Source organism: Seriola dumerili, unplaced genomic scaffold, assembly GCF_002260705.1.
Source record: "Seriola dumerili isolate Sdu_G_001 unplaced genomic scaffold, Sdu_1.0 BDQW01000133.1, whole genome shotgun sequence".
NCBI lineage: Eukaryota > Metazoa > Chordata > Actinopteri > Carangiformes > Carangidae > Seriola > Seriola dumerili.
The window spans coordinates 178967-192737 of NW_019174388.1; the positions used below are offsets into that span (position 1 = coordinate 178967).

General features: G+C 42.7%; 1 protein-coding gene across 1 annotated transcript; it reads right to left on the reverse strand.

Moving 5' to 3' along the window:
• Positions 1-525: 525 nt before the first annotated feature.
• On the reverse strand, positions 526-13469 carry rbl1 (RB transcriptional corepressor like 1). The gene is made up of 22 exons (XM_022748831.1): positions 13211-13469; positions 10919-11052; positions 10573-10776; positions 10390-10454; positions 9737-9865; positions 9324-9487; positions 9080-9144; positions 8796-8970; positions 7971-8137; positions 7075-7187; positions 6679-6782; positions 6142-6279; positions 5802-5966; positions 5485-5629; positions 4991-5218; positions 4689-4879; positions 3934-4110; positions 3628-3699; positions 3185-3272; positions 2567-2715; positions 2310-2474; positions 526-1196 (listed from the first exon to the last, which is right to left on the reverse strand). The coding sequence occupies exons 1-22, from the start codon at positions 13370-13372 to the stop codon at positions 999-1001; spliced, it is 3198 nt and encodes a 1065-aa protein (XP_022604552.1). The 5' UTR covers positions 13373-13469; the 3' UTR covers positions 526-998.
• Between the last annotated feature and the right edge of the window lie 302 nt (positions 13470-13771).

Below are 13771 nucleotides of genomic sequence, written 5' to 3' on the forward strand. Positions count from 1 at the left end.
CACATCAGTGAGACTTTCCTCTTCACTTCATGGACTTTCATTTTTTAATACTGGCGTTTATATGTGAAAACAAAAGGCGAGGGTTTGATTCCCTCTGGGCTCGTCCCGACAGTTTTAGTTTCACTTCAGTGAAAACAGCCGACGAGGTCGCCACTCAATAAAAAAAAAAAAAAGAAAAGAAAAGAAAAGAAGCTTATAATAAATTTAAAGTGTTGAATTCTCACTTTTTTCTTTCTGTGATACTTCAGCTGTTCCACAGTGAAATACCTGCATGCGAACGGTGAGCTGAACACTGTACTGACCTGTACAGTTCATGTAAGGAGATATTATTCTGCTGAAAGTGGATGGGGTTTTGTTATACGGGTCTTGACTTGTTTCGCTGGTTGTGTGAGAGAGAGAGAGAGAGAGAGAGAGAGACAGAGAGAGAGACAGAGAGAGAGACAGAGAGAGAGAGAGAGACAGAGACAGAGAGACAGAGAGAGAGACAGAGAGAGAGAGAGAGAGAAAACAGGATTTTTTTTTGAGAAGTTTTCTTAAAAATCAAAAACAGAGAATCTCACTGACTCAGAGAAACAGCAGAACAGTTTCTCTTGAGTTCAGCATGTTTCTTCTGTAGAAAGTGATAATTCAGTTTTATTTTAATAGCGATGAATTGGATGATGTTCAGTTCACCTGAGCTTCTTGACACACCTGCAGAGCTCTGATGAAGAGGTAGATAAACATCTCAGTGACTGTGGTGTGTTCACTGTAAATTGTAAATATCATATTTCTGATATTATCACTGTGTGTGAGTTTGAGTTTTGAGGCTTGTGAAAAACACAAATCAAAATGTGCTTTGGATGAAACTGATGGCTTGATTAATGCCATTATTCACTGCAGAGCTCGTCCGACCCTCAGGTCATAACGAACAGGCGTCAGTTACAAACGTGTTTCCACGGTTACCTGCAGCGTTTTAAACTGACCAACAGTTTCTGGGACGTTTCAGGTTTTCTGTCCCGTCAGCGACTCTGACGCTCGGAGACGACGTCCTGCAGACGCTTCAGCAGCACGTCCGGGCTGCTGCCGTTCTCCGGACACGCCCTCTTGCTGGGGGAGTCGCACGCCGCTGATGACATCATCACGTCGCCCTCCATGGTGAAGGCCCTCTTCCTGCTCACACAGCCCTGCCTGATCATCCGGTTGATGTCTGACAACTCCTGCAGGGAGCAAGCCGCACAAACAGACAGTCAAGTTACAATGTGACGTTTTCATTATTGATTAACAAGCCAATTATTATTATTATCATTATTATTATTATTATTTTCACCATTAATCAACTGTCTCCAACTCTCTGGGCTCAAAAATTTCTGATTTAGAGAGTGAAGAAAAAGTTTCTGAACTGCAACTCCAACAAATGTGATGCAGAAGAAAAGAAGCAGAACAAAGCGACGTCCATGTTGGTCGGAGTAGAACTAGAGGTAGAGCTGCTCCGCCTCCCGACAGGTGATGTACCTGAGATCTCTTTAGTTACACGACTCACTCAGACATTTAATCAGACACACAGAAACAGGTAAGTCGGTCACTGCATCAAAATCTTTGCACAGACTTTCACAATACAGATGCAGGTAACTCAACGATTGGAGCTGCAGGGTCAGGTGACCACTTGTTGGCGATACACCAGTAAAACCAGCAGAGGGCGCAACACTCCCAGGTCTTGGTTGAGGTGAGAGCAGCCTCTCGGTACAGGATGAATGTGAAAGTTTATCCACAGGCTGATGAACTGTAGAGGAAGGTAACGCTCTGATTTCACTTGTTTTTGATTAAAAACAAAAAACTGGAAAGTAAAAGCTTCCTGATTTTCCTCTGAGCTTCAGACGTTGTTGCTCATTTTGTGATTTGTTGTTTGTTTGTTGAAACCAAACGTGTGGAACCAGTGACAGATTCTGCTGACTGCTCCTCACATTTAGAAAGTTAAGATTTTAGGACACTAATATTCAAAACAAAGCTCCGACAGGTGCAGCCTGATGCACCTGATGCGATGTTGTTGTACTGACGGGTTGCGGCTGTGGACAATTTATCGAGACAACAGATCAACATGGAGGAAGTTGAGAGTTTCAACAAACAGAGGCAGAAAGATCCAGGACTTTATTCCCTCTGAGGTGAATAAAGGTCACGACCTCGACTTGAGAAAATAACTTCAGACTTTTCCCAGAATAAATGTGACGACAGAATCGGCTTTGAAATATCAACTGATCAAATGTCAGGAACATTTTTCCAATACAAATCAAAGCGGTCGTCAATAAAGCCCTAATACATGTGTGTGTTGTCACCTTGGACGGGCTGCTGTTGATCCTGTAGGTGTAGGAGTTGGGGGTGAGGCAGCCGGCTGAGTTCTTGTGGGGGGAGACGTACAGCGAGTGTCTCTGGGAGACTCGGCGGGGAGAGAGAGGCTGAGCCCGGACCGACGGGAACGGAGAGAGAGGAGGAGCGTCCGTCTGCGGGATCAGAAAACAGTGGAGTCACGTTTCTATTCGTTAACGGAACCTCGTCGTTTTCACCACAGGAAGTCACGGAGCGAGCGTCGTACCCGGCTGTCGTGGGTGGCGTATCGCAGAGCGAAGCTTTTCATCTTCAGGACGAAGACGGTGTTGTAAAACTGGATGAGGTCGCCACGTTCCTCCACGCCTGATTGGTCGGAGTTTGCTTCTCCCGGAGCCTGATTGGTTTTTTCGGCAGCTGAAGAAACACACAGATCGATTATTGATTAACAACAAATATTTTAAGGCAATACATTTCTCAACATCAGCTGCAGTGATTAGTCGATCGAATTAAACTATTTTCACAATATAAATAAACAGAATTCTTCACACAATTCATTGAAAACAAAGAGAAAAACTGAAATAAAAAGAATAAAAAGCAAATTTAAAGAACTGAAACTTTTCAAAGGAAACTGAAAAGTTAAAAACAGGAAATGAAGGCAGGTTGGTTCATGCTGAGTATCTAAGGTTCAGTAAAGTCACATCTGTCACTCTTCACATCATTTAACTAAGATTCTAAGATAATAAAATATTTGGGGGCAAATATTTGAAAAATATGGTCAAAATCTAATCAGTTTGTTAAAGTTTGTGTTCTGCTCCTTTAAGTTTCCTCCAGGTCGACGTGTCGATGTGCAGGAGGTTTAAGAATCGTGCGTCTGTGATCTTACATTCGCCACCAGAAACAGGATCCACCTCCATGTTCTCATCAGCCACCTGCTCCCTGGGAGTGTGACGCAGCAACACACTGCGGTACACCTGCACCCACACACACACACACACACACACACACACACACACACACACACACACACACACACACAGAGTAAGTAAGTTTTCACATACAAAATAACTTGCAAACTTTTTTTTTCAGTTTGATAAAAACAAACTTTCTACTATAATAAAATAATTTAAATGTTATTGTACAATAACATTTAATCATGAGGTCAGTTCATATTTTTAAACCACTTTTTACTTTTTACTGTGATTGCTAGTTTGGCTGATATATGTTGTTTTTCAGGGATTTTCTTATGTTATTCTCTACAGGTGTATCCCTGTGCACTGCAGTGTGTGTGTGTGTGTGTGTGTGTGTGTGTGTGTGTGTCTCTCTCACATGGCTGTTGGCCTGTGGTTGGCTGCGGTAACACTTCATGATGTCTTGGAAGGTGTGAGTCTCTTTGGTGATCTGTAGCAAAGAGAAGAAAGAACCACACGGTTATAAAGATGCTGAATTTTAGAAACCAACCATCATTTTAAAGTGTCACACAAAAAGACAACAGGGTGAATAAAGTGAGGTTTTCTTTGACAGGTCACTTCATTCTTTAATTCCCTGTGAGGAGACTCTGGGTCTGAAACCACAGTCGTCACTTTTCTAAAATAAATGAGAAGCATTTTTTGTGAACAAGTGAAGTTTTCTCACTTTGGATATGATGTAAACACAGCAGAGCATCAGCTGGTCCAGGTGTCTGTCCTTCATCAGGTCAGTGCAGTGGACCAGAGCATGTTCGAAACACGTCCAGATTTTCCCACGCAGCTCCGATGAGATGTCCAACCTCACGCACAAATCCCTCAGACGAACACTGGCCAGGTGATACACCTGAGACAAGACGGAGGACACGGTGGTCACAAGACTGAAACATGCACGAGGAGGTAAACAGCACCTGATGTAAGTGTATAATGTACTATTTTAAACTCACATCCTTACATATTTCTATTTTTATATATAGATATTATAGTATAAGGATATATTTTTTATTTTTATGTTCATATTAATCTCTATTTCTATCTTTATGATGTTTTCTCTCTTCTTTGAAGGAGCAACTGTAACTCAACCTAATATCCCCCTGGGGATCAATAAAGTGTTCTGGTTCTGGTTCTGATGTCAGAAAGAGTAGAAGCTAGAAAACTAAAGACAGCAGAGTCCTGAAAGTCCAGAAACATAGAACTTTTGTGACCACAAGATAAAAAAATCATGGTTCTGGACTTCAGGGGATCGTTGGTTCAGCAGCTTGAGGGAAAGAGAAAGTCATCGACAGTTTTTTATCAAAGACACACAGTGAAGACGAACGCGTTAGGAGACGGATCAGCTGACTGTCCAATCATAACCATCACGCTGCTCTCGCGGCGGTATGACAGCGCTGGTCTCAACATGTGAACGTCCAGCTGAGCTCCTACCTTCCTGAAGAACAGGGCGAGTGATCCGGTGCGTCGCGGCCGACTGGCTCCTGTCTGGGGGTCGGAGGCCGTGGGTGCGGCGGCGGGGGCTCGGCTCGGGGAGGCGGTGAGCAGAAACTGAGCAGTGACGGTACCGGAGGAGTCACACGGCTGAACCGGGATCAGTGCGATGGTGCGGTCATTATTCACACCTGCAGATGGTCACACACACAAGAGACACGGTGGTTTGATTTCTAATGGAAGTTTGTTGAATATTCTGATTGGTGTGTGTGTGTGTGTGTGTGTGTGTGTGTGTGGTGTACCTTGCAGTGGGATGCTGAGAACGGTGGTCTGGCTACCCTGACCTCCGATCCTCAGGGTGGCGCTCGTGCCGAACGTCAGCCTCTTGGCCGGAGACGACACCGGGCTCAGGCTGGGGTTCAGTCCCGACGTCGGGGCCGGAGGGTCGTCGCCGAAAAGACGGCGCTTGGCGCTGCCGGCTGCAGGAGAGCTGTACCTGTCGTGGACCGAAAGTGGAGAGGGAGGCACATCTGGAAGAAGGTGGGAGAGAAAACAGTTAAGTAAAGCACTTCCTGTATTTAATTCGAACATTTCATTTAAGTTAAATTAGTCAGACATTTTCTATTTTTTAATGAATTTGCTTCATTCTTCTTTTTTTGGCTAAAAACTAATACAATTGTATTAAATGGACAGGATTTACAATCAAATATCACACACTGATATTGACCACAGGTGACTTGGTTTGTTGTGTCGCATACGTCGCCTACAAACACAAAATAAACACCTCAACACCCACCTTTGCGGGCGCTGCCCAGCCCTGATCTGAACTCCCTGATGCGGGGGTGGATGATGGGAGAGAGGGCGACCAGAGGCAGGTGAGACTGACCTCCACCGCTGGAACCGGAAGCAGAACCGGTGTCGAGACAGGAGGAAAAATTCACCTGGAGGGAGAGAGGGATGAGAGGGAGGAAGAAAAAGAAGAGGACGTTTCTCCCATGTTGAGGATGCTTTGGCAAACAGGTGTGTGTTCACAGGTGATTCAACACACAGAGCGTTTCACAGTGTGCTTTGTGTAGTGTGTGTGTGTGTCTCCCGGTTGTGTGTCCCGCTGACCTCCTCCACTGTGGGGACTTTGTTCCCAGCAGCCTGCAGGGCGCTCCACAGGGCCGAGTCTGCGCTCCACGCTCTGCTCTCCAGAACCTGCTCCTCGATCGAGTTCAGGTGCTTCACCATGTCTCTGGACAGACCTTCCTCCGAGCGGATAAACACCTCGATCACCTGCACACACAATCAATCCAGCTCTAGTCATACACGGCTAAGATCGGCTGTGTTACTGTATATTGCGTTTCAAGTAAACTGAACAAATGTAAACAGCTGCAGCTTTTCCTGAGGCGTCAGGCAGCGTCTCTGACAGATACTTAAACACGAGTTTGTGTTTTTGAGCGTGTGTCACCTTGAAGAAGTAGAACGGGGCGAGTTTGAAGATACTGATGATCCATGGGAAGGTTCTCTGGGAGCTGTAGGAGAACAACACCACCTCCAGGCAACACGCCATCAGGGAGCAGTGGAAGATGTCCTGCTCCAACAACACCTAACAACACACACACACACACACACACACACACACACACACACACACACACACACACTTATATTTACTTAAAGTAAAAACAATAACCACAAGAAACAGAGACATGCTCTCTGACTGAGTCTGTCTGCTGTTTGCAGGTAGAGGACAGAGGACAGGACTTTTTTTTTACAGCTGTTTCTCTGAACATCTGCCTGCTGCAGCTGAAGACGACCCTCTGAGCGGTGGAGTTTTGTCCGGTCAGATAAACAATGAGCTGAAACTCGGCAGCTGCAGATTCAACTGATAATTCTTGGTTCATCTGATACATTATTATAAAAACATCTATTTAAGCCACTTTAAGATTTAGAGACTCTGTGAAATCCCATGAACATACTGACACATGCCGTCACTGCTGCTTACACTCATGTCTTTGCCCTGCAGCCGTTTGGTTTCCGGAACCATCACGTTCTCCAGGATCTTGTAGTAGAGGATCTCAGCCAGCTTCAGACGGTTCTCTGCGAAGTCTGACATAAAAGACCACAGATATATTTTATACCTCGTGGATGCTGCTGATTCTTTAAGTCAATAAAGTCAGGAAATCCCATTATTTCACTCAAAACGTACAGTCAGACGTCAGTTTATTAGGTACGCCTTGAATTGATGCTTCTATTATTTTATCTACCCTGTTTACATCAACGACAGTCGGCTAATTAACACTTACACCTCTGTACGATGTGATAAAACTCAACAGCACAAACTGCAGCCTCCAAAACAAATCAACACGTCTCTGAAACAGTTTCTATAAATAACTCGTACCCATATGAGATCCGGGTGTGTCCTCCGAGTCGTTGGTGTAATGTTCTTTGAAGGTTTGTCCCAGTGTCTTCACTCTGGCCAGTATGGACTCTGTGGGATTTCTGGAGCACGACCTTTAACAACAGCACAGGACTATTAGCACTGTTAGCGCTGTTAGCACACAGAGTTTATTATATCAAACTAAATTAAAAGATATGTATCGGAGCAGCTCCATCTTTATCATTATCATTATTTAAAAGATTAATAACTGAACAGATAAAATTACAAAGTAATCACAAAGAAAAGAAAAACAAAAGTCGTTTTTAAAACAGCTGACTGTAACAAACTGTGACATTATTTAAGCTGTAAGTTTACTGCATGAGAATGAAATGTGATGCGTTCAGAGGATTTCATTCTTCTTGGGACTTTGTTTTTCTGAGTTGAAAGATTTAACTTTTTTTTCTAAACTACTTATAGCAGGATGGATTAATAACATGCTCTGTAATAATATATTCAAATATCTTTTGATGTGTGTAAAAAATAATGATAGACGACTTTCTCGGGTTGGTAGAGTTTAAAGTCGCGTTTTATGGTTCAACTTATCAAAGACACCAAATCTTCACGTTTAAGAAGATCAAGTGATCGAGCATTTAAAGTCTTAAATGAACTGATTATCAAAGCTGTCATCAACCTTCTGTCCCAAACTCTGCGTCTGCCTCCCAAAGATAGTCAGGTTCATATCACAAAAATTATTATTAATTATTAACATTCTGTCTTTCAGCTGTAGTTCTTATATTTCTCAAAATATGAAAAATTAACAGTAGGAACAGTAAAATAATTTTACCACTAGTTAAAGTTAAAGCTCTGTCCTGGTCTGATTCTTCATGACGTACAAAGACACAACAAGAGGAACTGACTTGAGTATTGACATCAGGTGGTCGCTGGGGGCCGTCCTCAGCCCGGCCACCATGCTCTGCAGCCGGCTGACGCTCTGCGTTGCCGAGGAGACGGGCGTGACGAGCAGGTCCTTCTCCTTCAGGTAAACCCGTCCGGTCAGAGGGGTGGAGGGAGCGAGAGAGCCGGACTGCAGAGACACAGAGATTATTACTGATGCTGTTGATTGTGTTTGTAGTTTATTTGATGTTGGACATTTTTCACATTTATCTGAAATTTTAGTATCATGACTAAAACCATCTTGTTAGACAATATTTTCTGTGACGACTGAAATTTGTTTATTTACATTGAGGCTTAAAACTGAAGTTAAATTAAAATGCACTCCAGTTTTTATTCTCCTGTTTGATCTTGTTTGAATCTATTTGATCTTATTTTTATCTTAATTTACCATTTTTAAAATCATATCCACGTGTCTCTTCACACTCTCTCGTTTCTTTTCTCTCTTGTCTTATGTTTTATGTTCAGTGCACTGACTTCCCTTGTTGTTGAAAGGTGATGTATGAATAAACATTCACATTGATGTTTCTGAGGCTAAAAACTACAGTGAGCAGCTGCTTCAGGAAATGGCCGAGCATTTTCATTAAAATTTTTTTTACCTTGATGTTTATTTTTAAAGATTTACGTCTTCAGTAAGAAGGAATGGGCTTTTAGCCGAGAGCCACCGACTGAGCAGAGAAACAAATTGTTGGTTTTGATCTTTTCATGGGTTGACAGTAACAATACCTTCTGTACATGTTGTTACCACTGGATCTGTGTGTGTGTGTGTGTGTGTGTGTGTGTGTGTGTACCTTCTCTACATGCTGCTGCAGCTGGCTCTGATTGGTCGTCTGGCTGGCGGACGGTTCCTGAACAATCTTCCTCGGGGTTCCTATTTCCTCGTCGGCGTCGGCTCCCAGAAACACTCGTTCATCAAAATCTCCCACCGTCAACACGTACTCCTCGTACTCCCTGTTTATGGCTTTACTGGAGGGAAGACATACAGTTTAACACTTCGATCTATGATAAGAAGCTAAACTGTGACACAGAGATGGTGCGGGATAATATTTAATATCTATGGGCTCTTGTTTCTTACTTGTTATCGATGAAGTTCTGAGGATCCAACAGTTCTGTTAGCAGCTCCCCGTTACCTCTCAGAATCTGATCAGGGAAAACAGATGAGGACAGACACGAGTTAACAATAACAGATGGATGAAAAGTAGGAGATTTGCTTTAAAAACAACAACTAAAATCATAAAAACTCCATAAGCACCAACTATAAACGTTTAGATTTGAAAGTTTTTGGCTCCAAAATCAAACAAAGCTGAATGTGTGTGTACCTGCTTCTGAAACAGTTTCTGTATGTACGGTTTGAAGTAGTGCTGTTTGATGCCCTTCGCTTCCACCACCAGTCCGTCATGCAGCTCACACAACCTCTCCAACACACAGGGAGGAGGCTCGTCCGCTGAAATGTGACCATCAGCGCGATACAGAGCAGGCAGACCTACACACACACACACACACACACACACACACACACACACACACACACACACACACACACACACACACACACATGCCAGACTAGTGAATACACAGGCTTAGTGAGGAATACTTGCGGTATCTGCAGACTTTTTAAAATCACATTTAATGCTTCTTAAGACCTTTATAAGCCAAGAAAGAAACATCCTACAGCGGAACACACCTGTTTCGGTCTGAACACACACACACACACATACACACACACACACACCTCTGAAGGTCGGGTTGATCAGGTCCTTCCTGTTGGCACACAGCAGAGCATTTCCAAACACCAGGTCCAGACAGCAGAGCAGCAGGTGGTACGAGTTCACCAGGTCGTCACCGATCATACGGAAGTTACCTACACACACACACACACACACACACACACACACACACACACACACACACACACACACACACACACACACACACATAGACAGACAGATCATATTTAACACACAGGTAATCACAGAACTAATCTAACTACAGTTATCAAATAAGAGAAAACTAATCTAATAATCGAATAATCATTTAGTCATTTTTCATCTTCTCAAACAAGGATTTTCTGCTCTTCATTGTAAATATAAGTTTTAACTGAATGTCTTTAGGTTTTAGACTTTAAATGGAATAAAAGTGGTAAAATATATCAACTTGTGGGAAATTAGAGAGAAAATAATTTGCAGATTCATTAATAATGAAAATAGTTGTTAGTTGTAAATGTGATCCAAACTAATCAACAATTTAAACATTATTTGGAGATTTATAGTGGTTCACTGAGTCCATAATGAGAACTAAAAACTACAGCTGAGACGACAACACTGTCAACAACAACATGAGTTTCTAGCCGCTCAGCTGTCTGGTTCTGTTTCTGTTTCTTTGTACCTTTGGTGTAGACAAACAGCGTCCAGCAGAACTTGAACACATCACTGATGTGACAGGGCAGCCGCCTGTGAGCCAGAGAGAGGACACACTCAGTTAGACTGAACAGGATGACGGTGTGTTATCTGTGTGTGTGTGTGTGTGTGTGTGTGTGTGTGTGTGTGTGTGTGTGTGTCTGTGTCGTGCCTGTGCTTTCTGCTGCGCGGCTGCCGTGGCGGCTCGCCTCCCTGTGGGTTCTGAAACATGTCCATGAAGATGGGCTCAAACTTGCGGAAGATCACCGTGGAAACCTCAAAGTTGCGCTCCAGCCGCTCCATTCGCAGCCTGAAGTCCTGATGGAGGTTGGACATGTCGGCCCACTTCCTCATCTTAGAGAAGAACTGGATCAGACTGAGAGAGCAGGGACAGGGGAGTTAGGAGCAACATGCAGGACACATCACATGTATGACATTAAAAGTCCCCTCTGATGTCTTTGACAGCATTTAGTGGCAGATTAAATGTTTTAGGTGCTGCAGAGCCAACAGTGACTGACCTGAGTTTGGAGGAGCGGAGGATCCTGGTGAGGGAGACACAGTTTCCCTCCATCAGCCCTTTACCCACGGTGGGGGTAGATCCCTTCCTGCAGGCTGCGTAGAGCGAACAGGCCAGCCAGTGGACCACCTCCCCCTGCAGAGACGAAACAACACGTCACTTTAACAAACATCATGTGTTGTCTTCTTTCTGCACAAACAGAAAGCTCGTCAGTCAAGGCTCCACTCCAACAACACCAACTCAAACTCATGGACATCAAGAGGAACATGAAAAGTTGCAGATGTGAAGTTAAAAATCGCTGTGCAAATTCAACTATTGTTTGCTAAGTTTTGTTCTGTTGTTGTCAGATGCCACAGCAGTTTCTGCATCCAAAAATAATATCTAAAGTTTTACTTTTAAATCTTACTTACCAGAAGAAAATTTAGCTGGTCCTTTCTAATAAGAGTCTAAATTTAACTGCATTTAACTGATGACTGGAGTCATCTGACACATTGGAAAACTTTATTTTAAATAAAAAAAGACATATAAATTTCAGAAGGAAATACTAAAGCTGACTGACATTATTAAAATGCCAATATCACAATCTGAAATTAGCCTTTCAGGAGCTGAGGTCACTTGATTAGAGCACAATTGATCTATTAGCCAATACAGTAAATTAAACAGCAATCTTGATAAACAGTCAATCGTCTTCTTTCACACAAACCTGTCAAATATTCATCATAACCAGTTTGTCAAATTTGTGTATTTTCTGACTGTCTCTGTTTTATATCACTATAAACTGAATAAGGTGCAGTGTTGGTTGGTTTGTTGTTGGTCTGACAAATGTCACTTTGGACTCTGGGAAATGGTGATGTGCATATTTCCCTTTACAAATTTTCTCTTCTTAAAAAGACAAAACAATTAATCATTTAATCATCTGTAGAATAGTTGCACCCAAACACTTGATACAATGTTGAATAGCAGGAGAATAAAAGTCTTTATCATCTCCTTTCAAAACAATTACCATAGAATAGACATATCTAACCTAACTGACCTGCTTAGCACTGAACTTGTGTTAAGACTCTCCAAAAAAACATGATAAAAAGTGTTCTTAATGTTTTTTATTCTGCTCTGACAGTGACTGATGAATTGTTTTGACTACTCCAGCTGGTAAATGTCACTTTGTGGAGTAACACAAGCCCAAGCAGCTGTTTTCAGGTTGTCATTTAACCAGCATGTGGCAGCTGCTACTTCCCCCTCTGATCTGTCACCTCGTAGAAAAGTCGTAATTAATGTCAAAGCTGTAAAATCACTCTTATAATGATATTCAAGGTTACTTATTTAAACTATGCATTCTGTTCTTGCACTTCCCTTTGCTACTGTGATGTTTCAGTTACCTTGTGTGGGATCAATAAAGTTCATGATGTGTCTTATTTGTTGAACTACAAACATCAAATCACTTGTCAACACACAGACAGCTCATCAAAATGCTGGTTAACGTGTCTTAAATGTGAAGTTTGCACAAAGATATTAAGTCACTTCTTGAAACTTATTAAACATATTTGTTTTTTTTGCTTTTGAAACCAAATAAAAATAAATAGACAAATGAAAGAGATAAACTTGAGAAGAATTATTTTCATATTCAATCAATTTTTTCATTATTAATTAATTTGTTGATCACTCTCCCATACCTTCGCCTTGGTTGTGTCTATTGTGTCTTAACAGTTGTCATAACTCATTTATTTATCTTCGCTTGGCTTTGTTGTCCTTGTATTGGATGTATGTCCATGTGCATCGCCCTGTACATTGTTATTGGTACTGTGCACTATGTGTAAGTACACTGAGAACCAGAAGAAAACATTCTTGGCCACTAAAGCTGATTCTGATGTTTTCCCAGATAATCAGTTAGTTGTTTATTTACAGAATGCCCACCAAAAAATGACATCACCAAAGCTCAAAGGTGACATCATCGTCTCATTTTGTAGGAACAGCAGTGGAAAACTCAAAATATTCTGTTTATTTTCAGAGAATACTTCTAAAACCAATCTGAATTTATCTGGCATTCTGACTAGTCAAAAATAACTAATCGATTACCGATTACTGACAGTTAACTTTGTGTTCAGCTCTTCAGTTGGACGATGTAAACAGTGGTTAGTTGAAGCCCTTTAACTCGGTGTTTGTGCTTCACACAGCGGTGAAGTTTAGATCTGTAGAGGGTTTACAGTGCACTAAAAGTTAAGGATATTTAACTGTAAGTGTGGCTCGGAGTTTAAGTTCAGGCTGGATGATTAAAGAGACAGAGGACGTTAGTTACCTCCAGGGTGTATGTATTCCATATGGCAGTGAAGTTCTCCATGGCCGCAGCGGCAGTCTGTTCGTCCATGTTCAGCTCCTGACACAACGTCTCCAAACTCCTCCGGACCGAACTCTCCTCCATCCTCCCCGACTCCGAATCCGACGACTCTTCGCCCCTCATTCGTAAAAAACTTCCAGTTACAGTTTGGACTGAGTTTGAAATTTAAAAGCTCCCCCCTCGGGAGTCAAATCGTAAACGCAACAACACGACGCCCCTCCGCCCGACCAGCCTCCAGCTTCCCCGCGACCGGTCGACTTCCGCTAACCATCCCCACAATGCAGCGCGTTGGCGCGAAAACTGCAGGCCAGCGGCCAATCAAAAGCGAGGGGAGTGTCACGTCCGGAGAGCAGTTCGCCCAACCCCCTTCTCAGTCTCTCGTGCTCCAACCAGCCAACTGTTACTAAGCAACCGCCCTCTCATCTCCACCAACGGCTGCTGAAGTAGTGACTGTTTTTCGATTCATTTCGTACATTTTGAAGGAATTGTACAGAAAAAGCCTGATTTAGTCACAGTTTGAAA